This window comes from Episyrphus balteatus, chromosome 1, assembly GCF_945859705.1.
Source record: "Episyrphus balteatus chromosome 1, idEpiBalt1.1, whole genome shotgun sequence".
Classification (NCBI taxonomy): domain Eukaryota; kingdom Metazoa; phylum Arthropoda; class Insecta; order Diptera; family Syrphidae; genus Episyrphus; species Episyrphus balteatus.
The window spans coordinates 109472483-109499600 of NC_079134.1; the positions used below are offsets into that span (position 1 = coordinate 109472483).

At 32.5% G+C, this 27118-nt stretch overlaps 1 protein-coding gene across 7 annotated transcripts in view; it reads right to left on the reverse strand.

Moving 5' to 3' along the window:
- The window catches only part of LOC129907712 (transcription factor collier), a 153594-nt gene that overhangs the window by 124296 nt on the left and 2180 nt on the right, over nucleotides 1-27118 (reverse strand). For all 7 annotated transcript variants that reach the window (XM_055984040.1, XM_055984039.1, XM_055984041.1 and 4 more), the window contains exons 2-3: nucleotides 11858-12075; nucleotides 11735-11790 (exon numbers count right to left, since the gene is read on the reverse strand). In XM_055984040.1, the coding sequence (XP_055840015.1) occupies nucleotides 11735-11790; nucleotides 11858-12075 (274 nt within the window). The remainder of the gene's footprint in view (nucleotides 1-11734; nucleotides 11791-11857; nucleotides 12076-27118) is intronic.

A 27118-nucleotide genomic window follows, 5' to 3' on the forward strand; every position in this document is an offset into this window, starting at 1 on the left:
TTCGACGAATGAACTGTATAATCGACTCCTGTGTCTACGTTCGTAACATAGTCGAGATATTCTCACATCGAAAAATTGTGAAACAAAAATTCCAATCGTTTGTGTACTTATAATTTTACATTTGCTCTCCAAATGCTCGGTGGTCTGAAAGACGAGTACTCGGACCGGGACCAAGAGGATACCAAGTTCAAGTCAAGGTTGGGGCCTTGGTAATTTTTAATTTTTTTTTTTTTTTTATAGCTGTAGTGAAATAAAAATAAATAAATATGGAATTTATTTTTGTTTTGTTTTCTTTGTTTTGTTTTTATTTTAAAAAAACCTGCCGCTTCGTAGCAAAAATGCCGCGAATGTGAAGTGAAATAAATTTTATGGAGTTCGAATGATCTGCGAATTCATTAATAGCAAATAAGTTAAACAGAATGTCGGTCGTGCAGGGTCTGTTACCGACATTTGTCCATCTTTCTATCGTCGAATTCACTAATAGCAAAATATTCAAAAATGATTGAAACTGTCACTTTTTCCCATTCGTCGAATTCAATAATAGGTAGTTAGCAGTTATTGGTGATTCCCTAGAGGGGAAATTGAAATTTTTTTTTATGACCAAAACTAACGGTACTTGCCATATAACGGAAATAGAAAAGTTAATTTTTTTCAAAAATGGCTCTAACGATTTTGATTTAAATTTTTGTGTGTAGTACTACACATAAGAGCCAACTTTTAAAATAAAAAAAATATTTTTTGTACCGTTATTAATAGAACCTGTCATAGAACGGTTTTTTTCGTTTCTGAATATCTCGTACAACATTAACCCGATTTAAATGAAAATTTTTATACAAACGTGTGTAAGTAAAGATAATATTAAGAATTTAGAAAATTTTCAAAAAACGCATTTTTGGATTTTTAAAAAATATTTCAAAATTTTTTTTTGAAAAATCATTTGAAAACGGATCAATGAAAAATTTTGAAATTTTGTTTTTATGTGTAAATTAATTATTTCTTCAAAATGGCACACCAACTTTTTTTTTGAAAAATGTTAAAAAAATTTTATACATAAAAAATTATTTTTTTAAAAAACGGCTCCTACAATTTTCGAAAATTTTTTTGTAAAAATACCTTTTTATACAAGAAATATGATGGCATATTTGTTTTTTTTTTTTTTTAAGATAATTTAAAATGGAGTTTAATTAATTATAAAAACAGATTTAATTTTTTTATACTACTTATGAAATTTCTTCAAAATATCAAATTTTAAATTTCTTGAATAAAAAGCTTTAACATTATAGCTACTTTAAGCATAAGAGCAAGTACGTGCGACCCCAGTCGTGCAATTTATTTTTTCATCATTTAGAGCATATCGTCGCCCTAATATTGGAGTGCCGTATACGCCAAATTGCATTTTTGAACTAGGTATGCAGTCGTATGTTTTCGAAGTTGCTCACAGAGAAAAATATGACCCGCTAAAAACTAACAGATTGCCATATTGTTTTACCGTCCATACATTTCATAAGGAAATCTTATTAAAATCAACGATTAATAAGGTTTTTTTAAGGAGATTTCTTATTATTTTTATAGAGAAAATCTTATTAAAATTTGACTGAAAAGTTGATTTTTTTTGCAACTTAGCACTAGAACAAAAATCGCCATCAATATTTTCATGGCAGGTTGGTTCAGGTGGTAAGGTGGGCGACTAATGATTTGAAGTCTCCAGTTCGATTCGATATTTTTTTGCAGATTTTAAAACAATAAGGAAAACCCGATTGTTTTAATAAGGTTTCCTTCTTGGATGAAAACCATAGAGAAATCTTATTGTTTTTGTTCTATTTTATGTGGTCTATTTTTTTCTGTGCTCTTTTCAAATCTGCTATCCGTTTTTTTCTATCTTTTTTCGTGCCGAGATATTCACTATTGTTTTGACAAAAACAAGAAATTTTGGCATTTACGTCAAATTTTTCATGCAATGCAAGAAAATTTTGAGAATTGTTTTGACGTACGTTATGTTTTTTTTTGACGTACGTGTATATGAATAAAAGAAACTTCTGATTTTCATGGTGTATACGGCAAACTCATTTTGGACAAAAATTTAAATATTTTGAAAACTAAATGAATTGCAGATGTCCAATAATATGGAAATAAAAGACATATTTTAATTATATATCATACTAAAATATCAACAAATACTAGCGGTTAGTTCTTTTGCAATTATCTTCCGAACATTTAAATGCGATTTCCCAAAAATGTAAAAATGGCGTATACGGCACTTCAATACTAGGGCGACGATATGTTTTCAGAACAACATGCTATTCTAAAAATATATTCTAAAAAAATATATATGTACCTACTTTTAAATCAAACAAAGTAATTTTTTATGAAAATCGGTTAAAAACTGGATTAGAAAAAAAAAATTACGATTTCAACCCAGATACAGAAATTTAAAATGAACGAAAATGTTAGTTTCGATTAGAGATGCCGCCATCATTCGGCCACTATTCGGTATTCGGTCTATTTTTCTGGTATTCGGTATTCGGCCGAATAGTTAAACTATTCGGACGGATACCGAATACCAAATGGAGAAGAAATAAGACATAAATTATTATAAAATGTGTGTTTTATTAAAAAATTGTAATTTTAGTGCTTATAATAATCTACTAAAGGCAAGTTGTGGTGAATGAAAACTATTTGTTCCGCATTTATTTTGTAGTAAACTACATATTACGTTTATCTTCGTAGACTATTCCTGCTTCGAAAAATAGTCTTTTACTGTAAACACTCGTCCCAGGAGAGGAAAGGTAGACTTTAGCAAATGTTGTCAAAATTGGAAATTTTATAGTAGGTATGTGTTGACCACCACTTGCATGTGTCCGCTTTTCGATCTTGGCGAACAGTCTTCATATGTAATTCGATTTTAGATGTCGACCCTTGCAGTAGTAGGTAGTGTGTTCAGACTTTTATCTTAAAAGTAGTTAGTTCAGTTATTCATCGTTACAATACGATGTTGTTGGGAATTTTTTAAGCCACATCTATTCTTGAAACAATGTTTACAATTTTTGAAAATACCAACTTGTTTTTCTGAGTGTCCTTGGCCGAAAATTCAGCGTCCGAAATACATATGCAAGAAAAGAATGGTTGACGCGAGAATAGGTACTAAGAATAGGTATTTTAAAAACAGCAAGTTGTTTTCAAAACATATTCTTTAAGTTGATGCCGAAGTTGGGTATATGACGAAAAAAATGAAAATGGTTCAGCTTCTATTATCGGAAACTACCTATGTGCTGTTTTTGTTATGCATGTAAACGCCAACTGCGGATACGGATAGCAATTCCAAAATAACACAGCTAATGCAACCGTATACCGTTGAAAATCATAAAGATTTAGGTTTATTGTTGCAATTTGTAAATTAATTTTACTTTACTCTTGTTTTTTTCTGTCATTTGTCATAATATCATTTGTATTGCATTATTTCAATTGAGGTAATCAAGTTAACGGAAAATTTTTCTTTATTTTTCACGAAATAACAACGAAAACAGACTGAAAACTCTATACTCTGAACTTTTATATCACTGCCGACAATGTGCTTACTGCACACTTTGTTAACTTGCGATAAGCTTTTAAACGATGTCACCATTTAAGGAAAGTACCATTATTTATGTCTGTAGTATCTTAGTCGACTATCAATATCATTGTCTCCAGGTAGACACACACAACCGTCAGCAAACCTAAACGCATTCATATATGCAACTACACAGCTATAAATCTGAATGTCCTTGCCCAGCAGCTTTGGTGAAAAAAGTCAGAACGATTTTCATCGGAACATAGCTACATAAAAGGAATCCTGAGGAACTAGCAAAAAAGTGGGAAATATCCTCAAAAAAGTAAAAAAAAGAAAAAGAATTCCGGGGAAAAAATTGTTATAAATAACCCGCGAGAATTATCTCATCCGGAAAAGTGGAGCCTTTTTGATTTATTTACTCATTCATTTGTCAGTAGTTGTTTGCTGGTCGTGGGTATCACTTAAAGGCATATGTTTGGTATGAGTACCTACTGCAATGTTTACCTTCCTGTTCCTGTTTCATTTTCTATTTACATCTCTAAATAAAGATAATAAAATATAAATAAAATAATAATGGACATATCTTGTCACCGTTCCTTCTCCTTAAATTCCTTGTAGCTTGTAGAAAGAAAAGTACCTATACAAAGGAGCAAAAAAAAATCGGGAGAACATTACATAAATGGTGTTAATGGAGCCGGGTAAACGCTTCTTTTAGATGGTTGCAAAGTACTCATTCTTTTACCTTACAACCAGCCAAAAGGGGGGTTTAACCGGTTCCGGGCCGGTTTTTTGGCATCGTCTGCAATGACCCTTAGACTAGTCGTGCACTTGTAACTTTTAGTTTCTCAAATGTTTTTTTAAAATGTATCGGACCGCGCGCACATGCATAAAGCACATAAGTCGTCGATTTGATCAACAAAATGATTTGTGTTTTGTCACAAACTAAGCGGTTAAGCCAAATCAGTTTGTTAGTAGATATGTGTCACAAAGAATGGTATGCAAAAGCGCGGACTTTGAACATGAATTTATGAGAAAAAAGATCAAAGATGTGTTGTATGTGTTGGTTTATTTCGTTGATTGCTTGTGAATCAAACAAAGGTGATTTAACTATTTTGTTTCGGAATTGTGAAGGAGATTAATCATTGAGCACTAGGGTGGTCCATTTTTTTTTGGATGTTACATTTCTGTTGTTTCCCACTTGAAAAATTGCAACATATATACGAGTATTTAAACACGTTAAATTTCAGCTCTTTAGCTGGATGTTACATTTCTGTTGTTCATCACTTAAAAGTTCGTAACATATATACGAGTATTTCCTATTAAACACGTGAAATTTCAGCTCTTTAGCTGCACTGGAACTGGGCACTCAACAAGCCCAAAGTTTTAGCACTGATGCTGCTCTAGCAAGCAGTGTTGCCAGAATATTTTAGAGGCAAGGAGCCGATTTTGAAAAATTTTGGAGCCAAAAATAGCCGATTTAAAAAATGGACAAAAAAAAAACGCAAACAACTTTTTTTTGTGTATGAGTTTTTTTTTTTTATTTTCAGATAATTTTTGCATATCAGACTTCAAGTACAATTTTTTTTCATTTTGTTGATATATTCTGGTATTTATGCTCATTGACGGGCGTGAAAGTGAATAAGTAATAATAATGAAAAATGTATACAAATTGGTTATCTCTGTTCACATCTCTGATGGAATTTTGTTGTAAAGTGCTTTGATTTCAAAGGAGCCTTAAATCGCAAAAATCAAAATTAAAAGAGCCAAATTTCGATAAATCGGAAACCAAAATTTTAATGAGCGAGTGAAATGTTCAAGCAGCCTGTTTGGCGATTAATAGCCGGCTCTGGTCACACTGAGAAAGGTGCCTTTACTTTATAAATTATTTTTTTTCTTAACTTATGAGGTGAAGTTCGTTGGGATTTATTAAACTTCTTCATGATATGGTTTTTTTCTTATAAGAACCGTTAGTTATTTGTTATTTTTGACAGATGAACCTTGTGTATTGATGAAACTCGTCTGTAAATTATGCAAAAGTTAAAAAAAATAAATTAACAAACGAAAAATGAGATACTTTGCGAGAAAGAAATATGAAATTTGTTAACTGTGCTGTCGGGATCTTTGTGGACTTATCATTTTTAAGCCAAATCTCAATTCTAAGAAAAGTGCTATTATGATACATAAATATCATCAGATATAGTGTAACAAAATCTGTTATTTCAAAGCTAATGAGCGCCCTGTTGCCATAAGTTTAGGGGGCTTTCATAATATGTTGTTGCAAGATGTCATTAGCAAAACAATAGATGGCGATGTAATGAATTATATGTATGGTTTATTATTCTTTCCTACCAGTAAATTGTTAGGTACAATTTTGATTTTACCGCTCATATCAATGTGATCGATGTGAACTCTATACTTAGTTTTGCAAAGCGTTTGTCATAAGAATTTCAAGATCCTTGTGTGATCCTCCCCCTTGAGTGCGCAACGAAGTGTGCACTCTTTTTATGAAATGGAAAATAAATATATATCAAACAATTTTTTTTAATTGTATGTAGGTAGGTAATTAAGTTCTAATTTAGTTTTTAAAATTCAATGCTCTTTTTTTTTTAAAACAAAAAAAAGAAAGCCGGATCCAAAAATATCTTGTTATTTTCGAGAAATTAACAAAAACAACCTCTCTGTATAGTTAATTTATGCTGAAATCGATTGTATTGAGTTCAAGGTGAGAAAACTGGGATTTTTCTTTTGCTTAATAATAGTTTTAAATGTTCTTTTAGGTTAAGTTAGGTAGAAATGGCTGTCAGGAAAACGACTGACAGGCTTATACCACTTACACCGTTATGATTCCATGATTTTGCAAAGAAACTTCCTCACTAATTTTGTTTGGTTTTTGTTTATTTAGGGAAACAGTTAACGTCAAAATATTTTTTTACGTTTGTCTCAATGTGCCCCATTATATGAAATATCAAATTTAAATCCTTTCCAAAAATTCTCATATGACCCATTTTCGAGTCCCTGTTTCCTGTACTATTGGGTGTCGTGTCCATAAGGTTTATGGGGCTTATAGTAAAGAAGTGTATCCAACTCCAACATGTCGTTGAATGACATGAATAGGGAAGTTTTTATGAAGATTTTAACAAAACGTGGCTCAAGTCTATCGCCTTCCCCCTACGTTACGAACGACAACGAGGCGACGATATTGTTTTTTTTTTTCACTTAGTTTATTCCGTTAAAAAATACTAACGATATATAGGTACACTTTTTTAAGATTAAAATTATACCTAATTATGATTATACAGGGTGTCCCAAAAGTCAACGTCGAAACGAAAACGGTAGATAGGTTAGGTGGTGACTGTTATCAGAAAAATAATAAAACAAATCGCAGCCATATATTTTGGGAGTTATGGACATTGAAAAAAAATCGAAAAATGGTCACCCTGTTACACTCTTTTATGTGCCGTGACTACAAATCTAAAGTTTTCTCAATTTTTTCTTTTGCTGCGGAACCTTGAAAAACCCTGCTAACAAGTGCATTCAAAATTCTAACTCAGCTGCATCAGTTTTAGGCTAGGCGCACACATGCGATTTTCAGTCGTTGCTACTAAAAAATCGCAGTCGCAACATAAAATTACCGTGCACACACTTGCGACTAAAAAATCGCGCGACTATTTTTTATTGCAAGAAAAAACATTATGTTTGGTCGAAAAAGAGTTGACCGTTTTTCGATAAAATGCATCATCTCAAGATCAAAAGAGCCAGGAGATACTCACTGTTCAAATCTAATGGTCAAATGACCGCAAAGAAAACAATCACGAAATCCGTTCGTAATGGAATATTTCATACAAATGGTATCTACGATCGGATTTTATGATAAGGTGAATTCATGGAACAAATGTAAGCTCTGGTAAAAGTGGTAAAGTGATACAAGTCTCAAAATTTGGTAAGGGTTTGACAGCTTGTTAACCAGATTAGAAATAGAAATAGATTCTCTGCAATGTGTATGTTTGTATCTTATTTTAGGCCCTACGAGTACCATTATTTCACCAAAGCATTGTATACTCATTCTATAGTACTGGGTAAATTTCTGAGGGTTTTCTCTTTTATGAATTCTATGGAATTGTCCTTTTAAATTTCCTATCGTTTATAACTATCCACTATACAACACTTTCTAGTATATCCATTATTGTACTTAAAATAATTGTTCCAAGGGTCGCACGTGCGGGCAGGTGCATTATATACTTTATAATATATCCTTATGTGCAGCAAAAAAAATCGCGAAAAATAGAACCGGATCCATTTTTTTAAACTTTGCGATTTTAAAATCGCAAGTCTGTGCGCTCTCATTTAAAATAATGTGTTTCATTTCTTGCGTCTAAAAAATCGAGTGGTTGAAAATCGCATGTGTGCGCATGATTTGGCCTCTTTGCGACTGCTACTTTTTAGTCGTTTTCAGTTTAGTCGCAAGTGTGTGCACAACTATACTGATCCATTTGTTCCATTTTAATTTGCGACAGTCGCGTCGCCAAAAAAATGGGACATTTTTCAATTTTTAAATCGCGGCTATTTTTTAGAAGCATGTGTGTTCACCGGCATTGAAATCCGTGTGATCCATTTTTGCGACTGAATAATCGCACGACTGAAATCGCATGTGTGCGCCTAGCCTTAAAGTAAATTTCACTTTTTTGCCCAACTAAGTAAACACAAACTTTACATGACCCTAATTCAATGAACTATCTCAAAATTGGTAAGTGTCGTTTTAAACAAAATTAGTGAATATTATAATTGATGTCTAGCAAGACAATTATGTCTTTGAATTTTTCAAATCGGTTCATTAATGCCTGAGATATGACCAATTGTTCATAATAAAAGCTAAAAAGAGAGAGTGAGTTATAAACAATTGGTCATATCTCAGGCATTAATGAACCGATTTGAAAAATTCAAAGACTTAATTGTCTTTCTAGACATTAATCATAATATTTAATAATTTTGTTTAAAACGACACTTACCAATTTTGAGATAGTTCCTTTTGTTTATAAAATTTCAGGAATTTGCATAAACTAACATTGCAGCTAGATTTCTCATCCCCAAAAACATATAAAAACACTCCTATATTAGGTCTGTTTGGGTACTGCCTAAAACAGAAATATTTCAACTTTTTTCAACATTTCCAGCCCTGTTTGGGTACTCTGAAATTGTGCATTTTTCGGGAGCGGGTCATAATTCTGCTTGTCAAAATTCTGTACGACAAAATTCTGTAGGGTCAAAATACTGTAAGACCATAATTATGTACGTCATTATACTGTAAATACAAAATTCTGTACGTCAAAATACTGTGTGAACAAAATACTGACTTGAAAAATTTTGTTTTGTAAAATTCTTTACGGCAAAATACTGTATTTTTAATACAGTATTTTTAAAGAAATTTTCTTTGATAAAAAAACAAAAATAGTAGCTTTAAATATAATTATTGACAGTAAAGTTGTAATTTTATACAAACATAAATTATTAAAGTAAAAAAGTAAATCAATTCTAGGAACACAAATCAAACTTTTCTTAAAAATACAAAATACATTTTACAAATCAATATATATTTAATTTTTTTCAATCAGTGGTTTAATTCAGATTGTTTTTTTTTTAAATAAGTGTAGTTTTGTTTTCTCTTTCTTTCTTCCGTAGCTCCTAATAAAGTACCTAGATTAATCAGCATTAGAAGCTTGCCTCTTTATTAAGTTGATCTCTTAGAAATTCATAGTAAACTTATTAAATATATCTGTATTTCAAACTTTTTTACATTATATCAAAACGATATTTTTTACAGCATTTTTACAGAATTTTGATATACAGAATTTTGATGTACAGAATTTTGAAATACAGTATTTTGACCAACCAGAATTTTGCTACACAGAATTTTGACTTTCAGAATTTTGTTCGTACAGCATTTTGCACATACAGAATTTTGACATATAGTATTTTGGCATAGGTACAGTATTTTGAATACAGAATTTTGCAACATACAGAATTTCGACCCCAACCCGCATTTTTCACAAAAAAGATGGCCGCGAGAGAGATCTTAAAATCTAAAATCAAATCGGGTATAAAGTTTAAGCTGAGTAGGGGTATAGTTTTTTCAAATTAACTCGAAAAATATGGGTCATATAGAAAAATTTATTAAGATAAAAGTTATAGAAAATAAAATTTTCTACAAGTTTTAAATATATAATTTTTGTCAAAAATCAAAAATGGCCGAGTTAAACGTGTTTTATCTTTAATCCAAGATGGCGGCTTAAGCACAAGGTCGATTTTCCCGAAAAACTGGTTTTAAGCTCTCAGTGATCCCCTCTACCGTCCTATGAAAAAAAATTGCACGATCTAATTTTTCCATTTGAAATGTTTAATTCGACATTATGAGTATGAGAACATGTTTATTTTTAAGTGTGTTTATTTTAAGGCTATTGCATAGATTTTATCGCAGGCTTGGCATGGGGAGCGAACCAAGAAATTCCGTAACAAAAATTACGCCACACACTTAGGTTGTTCGCTAAATGTGCATGGTATGTGTGTATATGTATTTGTATATGGTACGATTGTACGAAGCTTGCATGGATCGTGACGAACGAGAGCAAGCAAGCAGCAGTTGGTGTGAATGGTTTTGGTTCAGACAGAGAGTTCTGCATAAATTGTGTTAGACAACAAGGAGAGGAGTAAGGAAGAAGACCATATGTGCTGTGCCTGCAGAATAAATCTGGAGCAAAAAAAATTATCTGTATTTTCTTTTTTTTTGTTTTCTCTTCTGTTTCTTGTTCAACTTTTTGTGATTTGTGAACGAGTAAAGCGTTGCGTTGCGATTGTAGAGAAAAGAGAACAAGTATTCTTGTGTTTTCTTATTTTTTGATCTGGAGAAGTTTATAACATGAGATTGTGTGTATGCTTGTTTTCAAATGTGACCTTCTTGTTGTATATGAATTGATAGGTAGTAAAACCCGGATGAGTACCTCACCTTAAATGCACTATTTTGACAGGCACTAAAGCGGGTAAGGTACTTACAAGAACCCGGTTAAGTGCTCATAGGCACTTACTCTATATTTATTAAATAAGAAAAAAAACATGTTTGATTACTAAAAACATAATCTTCACAAAACAAAATTACTTTGAAAGTTCAAAATAGCTAACTAGTTAATTTCTACCTTTAGTAGAATTTTTGAATTTAAAGCGGTTTAGGAAACGAAGTTTTTCTTACAGTTCAAACTTGTTTCAAATGTGTACTTAAAAGAATTTTTTGCAAGTAAATTCAACTATAAGTATTTGAAAAGCCAGGCAATTAAGCGGGGAAGGCAGTTAAGCGAAAGGTACTTAAAAGATGAATTTTATATGAAAAAATCGTTAAAATTTTGGTTCTAAAAAAACAAAGGTACTTATGCGGGTTAGGCACTTAAGCGAGAGGCACTTATCCGGGTTTTACTGTAGATACAAAACATAATCATTGGTTTTGTGTAGTGTAGGTAAACAAATTATAATTGCATAAGTTGATAAAAAATGCAATGCAATAGCTTTACTGCGGCAGTCCTAGAGTGCCACAATGCTTGTTTGTTTATTCATGTCATGCATCTCCAATACAACGAAAAGAATAATCGTGATATTTCCCAATCTATAGGTAAAACTTTTTTGTTAAGACTCAACTGCAAAAAACTCAATAATCCTGGTTGGCGAAATAATATTTCATATACTAACTAGACCTTTTGAAAAATTTTTTTTAAACTTAGGTGCAAGGTATCATGTAGGTATAATATAAACAATACTAACCCAACCGCCCGACGACGCTCGGTGAAATTAATTATACATGAAATGTCTTCTCAATATAGCATATGGTGTTTTAATGTACCTACTTCTGCCACTGTACTCGCTTCAGGACAAATAAAAAAGGGAGATTGAAAAAATATAGGTACTTTTACGTTTATATACACCCCCTTCGCTGACCGTCTGTTTTCTTTGTAGTTTTATGCCAGATTATCTGACAACTTTATTTTCTACTTAACTATAACTCACTGTAGTTAATTAAGTGTGACAATCGATTTTCAATGGAACTTATGTTCTTGTTAGTCCTGTTACAATATGAATGCAATGCAAGCATTATCACGCCCATTTTCAATGTATTCATTATTGGTCTCTTTATAATGTTTTCATTCTTACCTGCTTTGTAACTGAATCGATGAGTCTAACAAAAATATCTTGCTCTTGACGTGCACCTAGAAAAGATTTAAATTTTATTTTTATCAAAGAATAATTTAATAGTCTTTAAAATATGTAATTTACCATTTGCGTACAATAGTTGAAGTCGATATTGGATGCCATTATTAGTTTTGGTCGTATCAGATTCAGAATCCTTTTCAATGAAACCTATGAAAGCCGTTCTTTCAATTTCAATCGGTTGCCCGGCTCGATCATAAAGGGCAATCACAAAATGAAAAAAGTTTGATTTACGCAGATTACTTGGGGGTTGCTTCTCGAAATGCGCGCGACCAATTCCAAGACTAGAAAAAATAAGATTAGTTTAATTTTAAATATGGAATAATTAGCTAACGATAATACATTTACTATTTCTTTTTGAAATAAACATAAGAAATCCGATGAACTCATACAACTAAATTCAAATACTAGTTTATGTAAACCTCTATCTAATGTTTTAAGACAAAGATTGGGAAAGTTCTCTACCTACCTAAACCTGTATACCTAAACCTCTGTCCAACAAAAATTGTCAGTACAGGTAAGATAGGACGTTTTTTTAATGCATAAGTCTATCACAACAAAAAGCCCTCAAAACGATGCCTCACTTTGCATACAAATGTTTCAAGTTTGATCGAAAAAGTACCAGCGGTACCCCTTTGTTGGTAGAATTTCACTAACAATCCTATTAATTTGATCCCTTTATCACAAACTGCACAATTATTTTTCATACTCTTACTTATGCACCTCACGACTTCAAAATTTTAATTTGTAAGAAAACTCAATGAAAAATAAAAGTAAGCTCTTTTAGTTTGTCATGAAAATTAAATATTCCATAATAAATTTAACTAAATCTTTTTTTTTTTTGGTTCTCATACTGTATGTATGACAGTAAAAAAAAAATGGATAAATTTTCAATGTGGTGCAATAGTACCATTTCAAAAGTGTTCTTTCTCGCTAAAAAAAAAATACCCTTTAACTCGAGATACTTTGATGGACATATTTTATTATTTTTTTCTATGGTATGGGTATGAAACGTCCGTACAAAACTTTATCAGTCTACCACTTTTTTCAAAGGGCAATTCGTAATATTCTGATTTTTGTTCTTTAAGTAAAAGACTCTTCATAAAGAGTCCAATAACTTTTTACATGCTGGCCGAGACATTTTGGTATTAATTTTATTGGATTGGGCGTTAAAAAATACCTCGAAATCATGTGTCATATCAATAAAAATGTTTCATTACCTATACTATGATATGCAACAAAGCGAATGCAACACAGAAGAACTCTTATATCTACCCTTCCGGATAGAATACAAGATGGCCCAATATCTCAAAATAACTCTTATATTGAGTACTACCGACGATGTAAATTTCATGCTTTTATCACAAATTGCACGATTGATCTCTTTTTTAATGTTAAGCCGCCTCACTATAAGCTTTAAAGACCCATTTCCTTGCAAATCAATTTGTAAGTGTTATAACGTAATTATTGTCCATTGGCTTAAATTACATAAGGTACTTGCTACTCACTTTTTTATATAAAGATAAGGGCGCAAAATTTTAAAAAATTTAGTTAAATGTTAAAGCTACTTTGCCATGACCAACTCGGCCCTCTCCCTGGCGAAAAACTACGGAGACTTGTAGCCGATGCTGAAAGGCAAAAGATCTGCCTCATAATTGGTTGCGATGCAAACTCCCATCACACGGTCTGGGGAAGTACCGACATAAATGATAGAGGTGAGTCACTTTTTGATTTTATTTTGAGTACTAACCTGATAGTAAGTAATACTGGCAATGAACCAACATTCGTTACCAGAAACCGACAAGAAGTACTAGACATTACTCTTGTCTCCGATTCGATTCATCAAAGGATCTTAAATTGGAAAGTATCTGAAGAACACTCGTTCTCTGATCATAGATACATCCAATTTAGTCTTAACGATGTGACTACTAAACAGTTAGCATTCCGAAACTATCGCAAAACTAACTGGCAAAAATACAGGGAAACTCTGACAAGCTTACTTAAACCTGAACTTCTAAGTTATCCCTCAAATACAATCGATCTCGACAACAAAGTCAATGATCTCACTTCTGCCCTTAACCTATCAATGAATAACTCCTGCCCACTCATACAAGTAAGAGGAAAGCAGAAGCCACACTGGTGGAACTCAGGGCTAGAACCGCACAGAAAAGCTTGTAGAAAACTCTTCAATCTCGCCAAATCCACTAGAGATGTTTCAGACTGGGACCTATACAAAGAATCCCTGAAAGTCTACAAAAAACAGCTAAGAAAATGTAAAACATCTTCTTGGAGAAATTTCTGTGAAAAAATAGAAGACTCTTCAGAAGCCTCTAGATTAAGAAAAATTCTCTCAACAAACCCTTTAATGCCCAGTGCCTTGAAAACAAATAACGGGGCCTGGACCAACTCCTGTGAAGAATCACTCAATTTGCTACTAGATACTCATTTTCCAAGTAGCTCAAACATTATAAACAGAGTCGACCCATCAGGGCCAGACACAAATTCAAAAAACAATCTTGGTCTGATTACAAGAGAGAAGCTAAAGTGGGCCATCAACGCCTTCAAACCATACAAATCCGCTGGACCGGATGGTATAATACCAGCCGAACTTCAAATGGCATCAGATATTCTAATTCCCATCTTAGAGATAATTCTGAATGGATGTGTAAAATTGAAACACATCCCTGCCCTATGGAGAGAAGTTAAAGTTGTATTCATACCCAAAGCAGGCAAATTCTCTCATGTCAATCCGAAAGACCTCCGACCTATCAGCCTATCATCATTCCTTCTTAAAACCTTAGAACGAATGATTGATATCCACTTGCGTAATGTCATAGATCCCAATCTTATATCTACAGCACAACACGCTTATTGTAAAGGGAAATCGGTTGAAACAGCACTACATACTGTAGTACGCACTATTGAATATTCCCTCCATCATAAAGAGTTCACCTTAGTTGCATTTCTTGATATTGAAGGCGCGTTCAACAACGTCAGCAACATAGCAATCACAAATGCACTGAAGAACCTTAAAGTAGATAGCTCACTGAGCGAGCTAATAGACCTTATGCTGAAAAGCAGAATTATTAACTCAACTCTAGGAGATTTCTCAGCAAGAAGATCTGTTAGTAGAGGTACACCACAAGGAGGAGTACTCTCCCCACTCCTGTGGAACTTAGTGGTTAATGAACTACTAATCGGTCTAGAAGTAGATGGATTCAAAGTGATTGCATACGCTGACGACGTCGCCATTGCCATATCAGGAAAACATCTCCATACTATAATAGAACTAATGCAAACTGCTCTAAATAAGCTACTAAAATGGGCAACAAACTGTGGATTGGGGGTAAATCCTCAAAAAACAGAACTTGTCCTCTTTACAAAGAAATATAAAATTCCACAACTAGACCCCCCCTCTATTAATGGTGTTCCACTTAATTTTGCCAGCGAAGCCAAATACCTGGGTCTTATTTTGGATAGCAAATTAAACTGGAAAACCAACATACAAGAAAGAATAAGAAAAGCCACAGTGGCACTCTTTTCTTCCAAAAAAGCTATAGGGAATAAATGGGGACTATCTCCTAAAATAACTCATTGGCTATACACTGCAGTCATCAGACCTATTCTCACTTACGGGGTAGCAGTTTGGTGGACTGCTCTGGAAAAAGTAACATATCGAGACAAGTTAAGCAAAGTCCAACGTTCAGCCTGCATGTGCATCAGCGGAGCTCTCCGTTCGACACCTTCCGCCGCTCTTGATATATTACTCAATCTTCCACCCATAGATATATTCAGCAAGCAGGTGGCCGCGAGCACTGCTATTCGACTCCAAGCCATCTCTCAATGGACCAATAACTCTATTGGCCACACAAATATTCTGAATTCATTCGGATCAATCCACAGTCACTCCGACTACACCACCCCACAATTGGTTTTCGGCAATAATTATGAAGTCACCATCCCAAATAGATCAGAATGGGACAATGCCGAGTTTCTAAGAGATGATTCAATTCATTTCTATACAGATGGTTCTAAAACCAATGACGGAGTGGGTGGCGGGGTTTACTCCGATAGACTTAATGTTAGTCTCTCCTTCCGTCTCCCTAATCACTGCAGCGTGTTCCAAGCGGAAATAATGGCGATTAAAGAAGTACTGACTTGGCTCAAAGAAAACGTGATATCTACATCGGATATCCGCATCTTCTCTGATAGCCAGGCCGCCCTTAAATCGTTAGCTTCGGTTTCCACAAACTCCGTTACTGCCCGCGACTGTCGATCATCTCTCATGGAGATGTCAGAACAGTTTAACATTCACCTTTTCTGGGTGCCGGGTCACAGAGATATTCTGGGAAACTGTGAAGCAGACGAACTCGCCAGAAATGGAACTCTAATACCAATTTTACCCAATAAGGCAAATATTGGTATACCAATCGCAACGTGCAAACTCATGCTGAAGCAAGAAGCTATAGAGGCAACAAACATACGATGGTCAAACATTATAACTTGCCAAACGACCAAGCAGATCTGGCCTAGGCTAGATCCAAAACGTTCAAAAAATTTGTTGTCTCTAAGCAGATTACATATCAGCTCTGTAATAGGTGTCTTAACAGGACACTGTCTCATAGGTAGACACGCCATAAGACTTGGCGTAATCTCTAACGACTTCTGTAGAAGTTGCCTTGATGAGGAAGAAGAAGAAACAATCCAACATCTTCTCTGCTCATGTCCTGCCCTTTCCAGTAGACGTAAAAAATACCTGGAAAAATATTTCTTAGAAGATACCAGTGAACTGACATCTTCAACCTTCACCGCTTTATTAAAAGCTCCAACTGGTTTAATTAGTGAGGAATTTCCTCACAAAATCATGGTATCACAACGGACCAATAAATGGTCTAAGTGTGTCAGTTGTTTTCCTGACAGCCATTTCTACCTAACCTAACCTAACCTAAAGCTACTTTAGCAAGTTACTAACTTAACTGTTCACAAATAATAATTTTATTTAATGTTTGTTGACTTTTGTACCTACTCAAAATAGTAACAAATAGGTATGTTTCATAAAAAAAAAAACTGAAAAGGAATCCTTTCGTTTGCTTTTGTAAAGGCACCAACAACATACTATCACCTTTCTGTGCCATCCAAAATCATTTAATTGGGATGCTATCAAAAGTGGGAGGGACTATATGGGTTTGGATTCCAAGCAATTGACTTCAGTACCTTAACGTTATGTGGCTGGTGAAACCAATACAGTTGGTCTGCTTGCATGTAATAACAATCGGCTTTTATCAAATTTAACAAGCATTACAGAAAGAATAATGGTTAAATGCCAAAAACGACGAAGTGTTTTTCTGTGGAATTGGAGGGTTGCTGGAACCGAGTATAGATATATTGTTCATATTGATATTATACCTTTATGAATAGCAGTGCTGTCCTCTTTTAGGTGTTCACGGTGTGTGTTGTACTAGAATGAAAATATTTGCTGTGCCCGTATTGTGTTCAACCAACAAAAAAACCAACACAAATAATCCTATTTGTAAGACTTCCTGTACTAAGGACTTTTTTGAACTATGTTTTAGAAAAATTACACTGCATTAAGTGTGCTTTTATATAGAGTTTTTGTAAAAGATATTTCTAAGTTCATGTTTATGCTCGCAAACGACAAAAAATTGGAACTGAACAGATCACTGATTTAGTTTAGACAGTTAAAATAAATTATTAAAAATTTATTGTAAAAAGTCTCATCAGTTTAATATCGAAAATAATATTTTTTTTGTAAGAAAATTAAAAGGGTTATTCTCTTTCTGGAAAGTACATTCGTTGGCCTGCCGGCGCACGCGGCGCGCTTACAGTGTAATAAATCGCTAATCTAGGGTAATTGAACTAAAAAAATCACTTCCAAGAATCAAAGCAAAAACCAGTTTTATGTGCAGATAATAGCTTACACCAGGCATGTCAAACTCAATGGTTTCAAGGGGCCAAAACAGCGAGATAAAAATTTGTGTGCCGCAGAACATGTTAAGCTACAATTTTTATATGTCAAACAATTTTGTAAAAAAAAAAACAGCAGAAATGAGGAAACTATTTTTGCACAAAAATACTTATAAAATCGGGCATTTCAACGAATTTGGAACTTATTTCGGAGTCAAATTCGGCAATAATTCTATGTTTATGGAACAAATCGAAAAAAATTAAGATAACTTGTCTTTCAAGAAATATTCTGCAAGTCTTTTTCGTATTCAATTTTATAGTTTGCGTAGTATTTTTGATACGTCAAATCCTGGTTTATCTTCTGATGTTCCAAAAGAGCTAGGTTACATTTGAATGCACATTTGCATTTGAATGTTGCATTTGTTCACATATTCGTTATTATTGTGAATTTTACTCGCAGTTTTGAGTTTAACTCAATTAATGTTTTGCTACATCTAGGTAGGTAGGTATCATGAATTATAAACACTGCAACCATTTTAGATAGCAACCCATGCTGGTTTAAAGACTTTTATCATTAAAAACTTAAAAAATTCCAAAGCCCCAAAATCGTTTGTGGTTAACTCAGACTATTCGCTTCCTAGTTCACTTTAAGAAATCACGTAACTTACTCTGATTTAAGCCACGAGATCTTATAAAATTTACTATTTTGTTTGGTTTTGTCCCATATTTATTTGTTGATTAGGAAAAAAAGGAGGTGCATGTGTGTCAAAAGCTGTGAACATATAAAATCTAAATTATAATCTAAAACTTAAAATTAATAAAAATGTTATTCGTTGTGGGCCGCATGCGGCCCGCGAGCCGCAAGTTTGACATGCCTGCCTTACACTAAGGGATGTTGCGAATATTCGCATTCCCAAATGAGAAACTTCCGCATGAATTAGGACATCCGCATCCGCAACAATGAGAGCGGATTTTTATGCGGATGTAAAGAAAGTGCGACAAGAAAGAAGTTAGGTGGAACCGGCGAATGGCGCATACCAATGGGAGTCACACCGAGTAATAGTCTGTGTGTGACTGATTCTTTTAAGCAAAACACAGACAAAATGGAAAAAGTCTTTATTTTATAGCCCGTGTTCACTAGAACCGAAATGCGATAATTTCCCAAATTATGTTCTTACGGAACCTTTGGCCAAATCCTGTGAATATTTCGTTCCGAATATTAAGGTATGAATATTAAAGTAGTTAGAACCCAGTAAAAAAAAGTTTCAAATTTCTTTGCCAACATGAAACATAAACTTCTTCTGAAACTTAAACTTTTCTTCTGTTGTTTCTTGTGTTTCATGTGAAGACTGCCCCAAAAAATGTATTGGTGCAACACTTCAAAAATTGTACAAAAGACTGGAACAACACTCAAATGAATGTGACTCAGGGATACTCCAGTCAAAGCGTCGGAAAAAAAGGCCTCACCTTGCGCAGAGAGGCACTGTCAGTTTTTATTTCATGGATCGATAGGAGTATATTTAAAAGGCTTTAACCCAATTTCTCACCACCTGATCATTCTTTTTAGCGGAGTTATTCACAAAAATGCATTTTTTGGGATATTTTACTTCTAAGCTAATATCTTTGCTCCAGATTGTTGTAGACCAAAAAATAAACATACATTCTCTTTCTTATAATATTTTCTATCGTTATATGTAATTTCATTGTATTTGAGTGAGTAAATATAAAATGGCAGCCATTTAAAGTCAAATTCTTGTTGTTAAAAAACACATTTTTGTCATTATTTCGAAAAAAGCTTATATCATGATTGACATTTTTCTAACCAATTTTGTAGCCCTGTTCATGTCCTGCATTTTAAAGAAAAAATGAGCTCTTTATCACCAAAGATGGCCGAGCAATTGATAAATGAACGCATGCAAAACCGGTGCGAAAACACCCAAAAATATCGTTTTTTTGGGAATAACTCGACTTCAGAATGTCCTACGGCAAAAAATAAAGCAATGAATTGTTCGTTACAACATTTTCTATCAATATAGTGCACGTTCTTTTTGTTGAAACAAATAAAACATAAGTAATATTAAGTCAAAGTCGTTTTTTTGTTTAGCAAACTCTTGCCTTATTATTATTTGAAGTCGAGTTATTCCCAAAAAAACGATATTTTTGGGTGTTTTCGCACCGGTTTTGCATGCGTTCATTTATCAATTGCTCGGCCATCTTTGGTGATAAAGAGCTCATTTTTTCTTTAAAATGCAGGACATGAACAGGGCTACAAAATTGGTTAGAAAAATGTCAATCATGATATAAGCTTTTTTCGAAATAATGACAAAAATGTGTTTTTTAACAACAAGAATTTGACTTTAAATGGCTGCCATTTTATATTTACTCACTCAAATACAATGAAATTACATATAACGATAGAAAATATTATAAGAAAGAGAATGTATGTTTATTTTTTGGTCTACGGCAATCTGGAGCAAAGATATTAGCTTAGAAGTAAAATATCCCAAAAAATGCATTTTTGTGAATAACTCCGCTAAAAAGCATGATCAGGTGGTGAGAAATTGGGTTTAAGCCTTATAAATATACCCCTATCGATCCATGAAATAAAAACTGACAGTGCCTCTCAGCGCAAGGTCAAATGACGCTTTGACTGGAGTAAATTTAAAAATTGTTGCAGCACTGGCTTACCACAAGCAACAAAGTGGCCACTCTTTTAATTTCGATAACACCAAAATATTGAGACATGAGCGCAAAAAATTCAAGTTACAGGTTCATGAAGTAAACCAAATAGTTGAAATTGGAGAAGATGCGTGTTATTTCAAGGGACAAAAAAGATTACACTAATATACCTACATATTTTAATCTAATTTCATATGGAAAAAATGGAAATTTACAACGAGCGATAAATTATGGTGTAGATAAGCACTACACACAGTCTAAATCTTAACACTTCAGACCGTGTCAACACTGCGCACAATGATGAGGGATAACAGCTGTAGATAATTGTTTTTGTTTTTAAATTTGAAGTATTCATTGATAGATGAAAAGTCAAAATAAATTGTAAAAAATAACTTTTGTGATATATCTCATATTTTGAGATACACTCGGTACCGAACCTGCCTTAAGGCAAAAAAGGCCTTAAAACATTTTTAAACGAAATTTTTGCCAAAAAATATTCTTAATGAAATAAAAAGTCTAAATCTTTCGAATTCTCATAGTTTTATATTTTGTATGTGTAGTGCACTTTCTGGCAAAGATAACAAGATAATTTTTGTAACGATCAATATTTTCTACTCTTTTTGTTACTTTTTATGTTTTTTCCATAACTTGAAAAGGAAGCCGAAATTTTCCCATTGATATTTATGCTTTAAAAATTTTAAAACTAAAATTCTGTAAAAAACATAAGAAAAACCATTCAAAAAATTACATTATTGATGTTTTTACTAAATAGTCTGTTTTTATCGTTTGAGTGTATACCTATAGATGATGAACATGTAACGGAGAAAATAAAATACTTTATTTTTCAACATAATGGTAACAAAAATTGAATACGGCTAAAATTTGATAAAATATGGACTTTCAAATCTACTGTTTTTGCCATTTATCTTTTTGAAAAATTGTGATTAGCAGTGGTTTTATTGTATGCATTCGTTATTTTAAAATTACTTTTTTTTTCAAACCGTACAACCACTTAATGCTTGAACCTAGAAAAATTTGCATAACTTAGAAAATATTAAAACAAAAATACCTAGTAAATCTATTTTCATCTGAAACATTTTATAAAATTAGAAAATAATTTTGGGATTGTTTTTTAAGAAAATAGAGGTATAAATTGATAAATATATAAACATAATTACAACTTGTAAAATGTGTTAAAGAAAAAATGGCTCAAAAAGACCAAAAACAGTAGACTTTGAAAGTCCAAAAAAATTAATTCCAAAAACCCCTCTGGAGAGTCTCCAAAAAATGGTATATACCAAGCTTGATGTCAATCGTTCCATCCGTTTAGGCTGGTAGGCCTTATACATACAGACAGGCAGGCAGACAGACGGACTTCCGGGAACCAGCTTTTTTACATTCTCTATCATAGCAATGTCATGTCTGATTGTTATCTCAACTTTTTTTTTGTATGATTGCATAACTTAATATGTACATATATAGAATTGACATATCGACGGTTTAACTTCATAACCTCGTTAGTCGTTTTTGGCTCTTTGTTTAGTAATCGAAAAAACCTCTTAAAACAATTTAAAAAAATGAAAGAAATACAAAAATAGTTTATTTAATAACTCAAATCAACTATTTTTTTATTTCTTTCATTTTTAAAAAATTGTTTTAAGATTTAAAAATTACTTAAATCACAGACAGTTATATATTATGTCGAGCCCTTCCCGCCAAATTATCGTAAGCTACAAGGGGCTTACTATGTTTTTGTTTTCAGAAAAATGTTTATTTTTCCTTTGTTTTTAAACTTATTGGAGACAATTTTGATGTGAATGTTTTATTTAGCAAAATTGTTGATCAGCAAAACAAAACAAAACAAAATTTTGCCTATTCGTTCTTAGTGTTGGAAAAATACAGTTATAAGTTGTCCATAGTTCATAATTAAATTTGGCGCTTACTATAATTTGCCGGGAAGGGTCTATATATTTATTTGTGCTTCTATGAAATATCTCTTTCAAAGTTAACGTACAAAAGGTAGGTATCAGGTAGCTATTTACTGTGCATTCAATAGAAACCTCTATTTTAATTTATTAGATTGCCTCCAATATCAAACATTAATAAAATTGGCTAAAATAATAATCAAGATATCTATGAGTACCTATGGAAAAAATCAACTCAGGAGGGCAAAAAAATATAATTTGGTTTAATGGAGGATATTTTGCACTTCAGCAAATGACAAAACGTCTGAAACACGCGAGGAAAACCATCACGCGAATAGAGTAATCGGTGAGATAGATAGGTATCCGCTTATTGAGCCCTTTTATTATAAACGAAGTTAATTGTTGTGTGTATTATATATTTGCATTTTTTTTATACTTTTGTCATTTTGAAATCAATTAGAAAATTAAAAGTGAAGTTCATTTTAATAGCGATTGGAAGAAAATTTACGTAATAATGAAGTAAGACGAGGGTTGATGAGAAGTTTTTTTCAATCCAATACCTACTTTGATTCACCTATGAACTCCTTACCTACTACCATAAATCTGATGTTTCTGCCTGAACCACGTATCTACAGAGTAAATTTTGTTCAGTTCTTAAGAGAAGTATACATTTTTCTTGAAATTAAAAATATGAAGAAGATCAAGTTATGTTTAAGACATATTGATTGAGTTGTTTTTAAACTTAAACCCTTGTACCTATTTTTTCTGTAAGTTTTAGAGCAATGTTTAAGAGAAAAAATAAATCTTAAAAAGAATGTACTTAGGTACGAGATTCAAGCAGAAACGGGACGATTTGTACGTATTACGTATAGGTCAGCGTCCTCCGAAAAGTCGAAACGAAAAGGGAAAACCGTCACAGAGCAGTGCAGGACCGGCTATTTATAGCCAAACCGGCTCCTTTTTCTTTTTCTTCGGCTCCTTCAAATTCTGATTACCGATTTATCAAAATTTGGCTCCTTAAGTTTTCAATTTGGCGATTTTTGGCTCCTTCAAAATTAAAACTTTTATAATAAAAAAACTTGATTATTATGATTACGCCTTAAAAGTCTTGAAAGTAGAACTAAACTTCTTCGAAGTAGAACCTACTTTCATTTTCATTCATATTATGAGGCGTTCACAATTATAATGGGTCAAGTCCACTTCTCTTTAGGTTGGATGTTTTAAGGTCTTAAAAATTATGTCAAATAAAATAAAAGAAAGACATTTTGGAGATATAGAGATATATCGATCTGTGAAACATTTATTGCAAAAGTTCCTTTAGTTTCTGAGAAAAAGCTTCTCAAAGTTCAGAATAATGCACAAATTTCAAATGGACTTGACCCATTATTATTCTGAACGCCTCATATAACTTGAAGTCTGATAAATTTAATACAGAGTATTATTTCTTTTTTATTTTTTGTTTATGTTATCATATATCCAAGTTAATTTGAATTTGGAAAAAAATGATGAAAAAACAAAAAAAAATGGTACAAAATGCATTATTATGAGTTATTATGAACAATTTTTTAAATTGGCGATTTTTGGCTCCAAGACTTCTAAAATTCAGCTCCTTGCCTCTAAAATTCTCTGGCAACACTGTCACACAGTGACCATTTTTTCGATTTTTTTTCGAATGTCCATAACTCACATAATATATCTTACCTGCTGGGTACAAAGGGGTTAAGTCAAAAAAATCGATTTTCGGATTTTTATTGGATTTTAGTCAGTTTTTTTTTTCTCTATCGTTTGGTCCTATCGCCATAGCTCTGTGTATCTCCTTCCGTTGGAAATGTCTCGGTACAAAGGGTTTAAGTCAAAATTTTTTAAAATTGTGTGGTACTAAGGGCGTAAGTTGACTTAACTTCTTTGTTTCTGCATTAATTTTTAATTTTTAAATAAAAACAATTGATCCAAAGGCGTTAAGTCAAGAGGAAGACAGAAAACGTAAAGCCATTGTTCTACAGTATTATATTACCTAGTTCAAAAAGAATTCTCACATTTGGTAATTAATCACAATGATATTTCCAACTTTCTTTTATAAATTAAACTTTGTTATCAATGTAAACATAGATTTTTCTTGACTTAACACCTTTGGAACAAGTTTATTTTTGAAGGCTAAATGGCTCTAAAGTGTTAAGTCAAGAAATTTTAGCAACTTTAAGCCATTATTTGAAATTTGACATGTCAAACTGTCTCTAACCACGTACAAAAATAAGTCGATAAAATTTTGTGAAATTTTTTTTGCAATAAAAAAGTTAAAAAAAATCATTGTATTTTGGAAAAAGAAGTTAATGTATGTATGCATGAAGTATTTCTTATTATTTTACTGAAATAAGTTGGCTTAAAATGATTTTAGATTTTTCGGTATAAAACTTAAATTCAAAAAAACCAAATTGGGCAAAATGGCCTACTTAGTACTCGGGTAAAATGGCATAGGTACTTACTTTCACATGCCATTTTATACTTATGTACTTTCACATTCTCATTTTTTATAGGTACCTAGTGATAATGGTTGCAAAATATAAACTATCTACGGAGAGGTAGTCCTGGACTGAGGAAATTCCGTCTAAAATCTGGAAAAAAGCATCCAAAATATTCGAAGTTGCAAAAATACAGTATAGAGACGAGCAACCAACATGAACAGGGTTTTGAATGACTTGTAGAAAAATCTGGGGGGATGAAGCACCACTTGTTCCAAGAAAATGGGAAAGGAGCCCTTTGACTGGATTTTTCATTTAATATCACGTATGTTTGGACAGTGTGCCATTTTACCCGGGTAAATTTGATCAGTGAAATTTGTAGACGTCTTGAAAATTTTAAAAATTAAATACTTTTTGGAATTTTTTTAACACGCAAAGCAAAAAATGTGACAGAGTAATATATTAAACTTTGATAAGTATATAGCATTTAAGTTTGAATGTTACTTTTTTTTCGAGATATGGGACATTTTTCTGAAGGGGGGGGGGCATTTTAGGCCACCTTCTCCTATTATTATATTTATATTGTACAATTATTATATTGCTTTTTTGTAAGAGTCCCGTATGTAAAATTAATTAAATAACTAAAGCAAAGACTGAAATATGTGAAGGGTCCAGGGGAAAACAGCACAAGTCCATTCCAACTCATTTCGAGAAAAACGCATTTTGTTGTCCATACAACTACAAGCTCACAATTTACTTATTTTTTCAGCAAGGCTTAGGGGAGAGTGGGGCAGTTTTGAACAGGGGCACATTTAAACACTGCATATAAAATTTTAGTATATCAATCTTGTTTAGAAATATTTCGATATTCGAACCCGTCAACACGATATCCATAAATGTCTATGACTTTCCATCGTTATCTCGGCTGGCTTTCAAATTTATAGGTGGAAGGTGATTTTTATAGTGGTTTTCTTTTTTTCAGTTTTTTAGTTGTAAGAGTTTAAAAAAAATTGGTACGTGATTTCAAAATGCAATACAATTTTTGTTAATTAAAGAAAAAATGGGAATATGTACAACATAATTGAAGATTTAAAAAAATGCCTGAATTCTTCAAGTTCTGCTATACTGTTATCGATGAGAACTCGATTATATACCGCTTAAGCGTTGTAGAAATAAAAGTCAAGCTACCTACACCAATTAATGCTTCTGGTACATAAAGAACATCCGCTTTGTTAACATTTGGATTTAATGTCTAGAAATGTATCTATATATATTGAAAATAAATCTATTTTACTCTGAGAAGCATAAATGGTATGAATAACATTTTTCTAAGATATATTTTAAATGAATTTTTCTTGGTTTTTGCTTTTCTTTTGAACTTATAAATGTGATTAACTGATAACTATAGCTTAAATTTTAATGTTATTTTTTCTGAGTTTTTATTTGTTGGTTAATTGAATATACCTAATAATCAATTTGGAGTTTTTGTATGTTCTTATTAAAAAACTAATAAAAAGTTAAGTATTATTTATTCATTACAACGAAACTAATACTGGTGTTCAAAAGTGCCCCTTCCATGTTCAAAACTGCCCCATACATGGAGGCACTTTTGAACATAAGAGCTTATATTTTTAAAACATCAAAATTCAATATAAATAATTTGTTTAACTAACCAAATGTACTTTGAAATCGAAGTTCAATGTTACTGTTCAATGTTAGTAAACTTTACAGATCAAGAAAACGAACATATTTCGTTCAAGCAGTGGCGAAAGCAAAAAGTGTTCAAATGAGCCCCACTCTCCCCTAAATTTGTTTTATAAAAGTAAGGATGCCATCAGATAGTGCCCAGTAAATACTACAAGACCTCATCATTAGTTTATTTTTGAAAAAAGTGGACATGTGGCGTTTTTCCCCTGGACCCTTCTTGTTTTTTGCTAAGCAGTTTCAAAGTACAAACATGTAAGACAAAAACTTCAACAATATAAAAAATCTTTTGATTTTGTTATCCACTCAAATGTTCTCACAATATATATCTCCTTATTATTTACGAGTAGATATTTCCATTGTAACGGGTGTGACACATTTAATTCATTTGTTGTTCCTTGCTCGTTTACTATTTATTAAAATAAGAAATTTAATAGCTTTAATTTCTTTCTTTCTTTTAATGTCACAAACTCTTAAGATTATATGTAACGGGTGTGAATCGTGAATACAATAATTTAATATGAAAGGAGATTTAATTACGCTCTCAGTAAGCATATTGTATTTCAGAGAAATTAATAAAAAAATGTGCTTTTATAACAATACAGAAATGTGACGGGTGTGACATATTTTTGTAA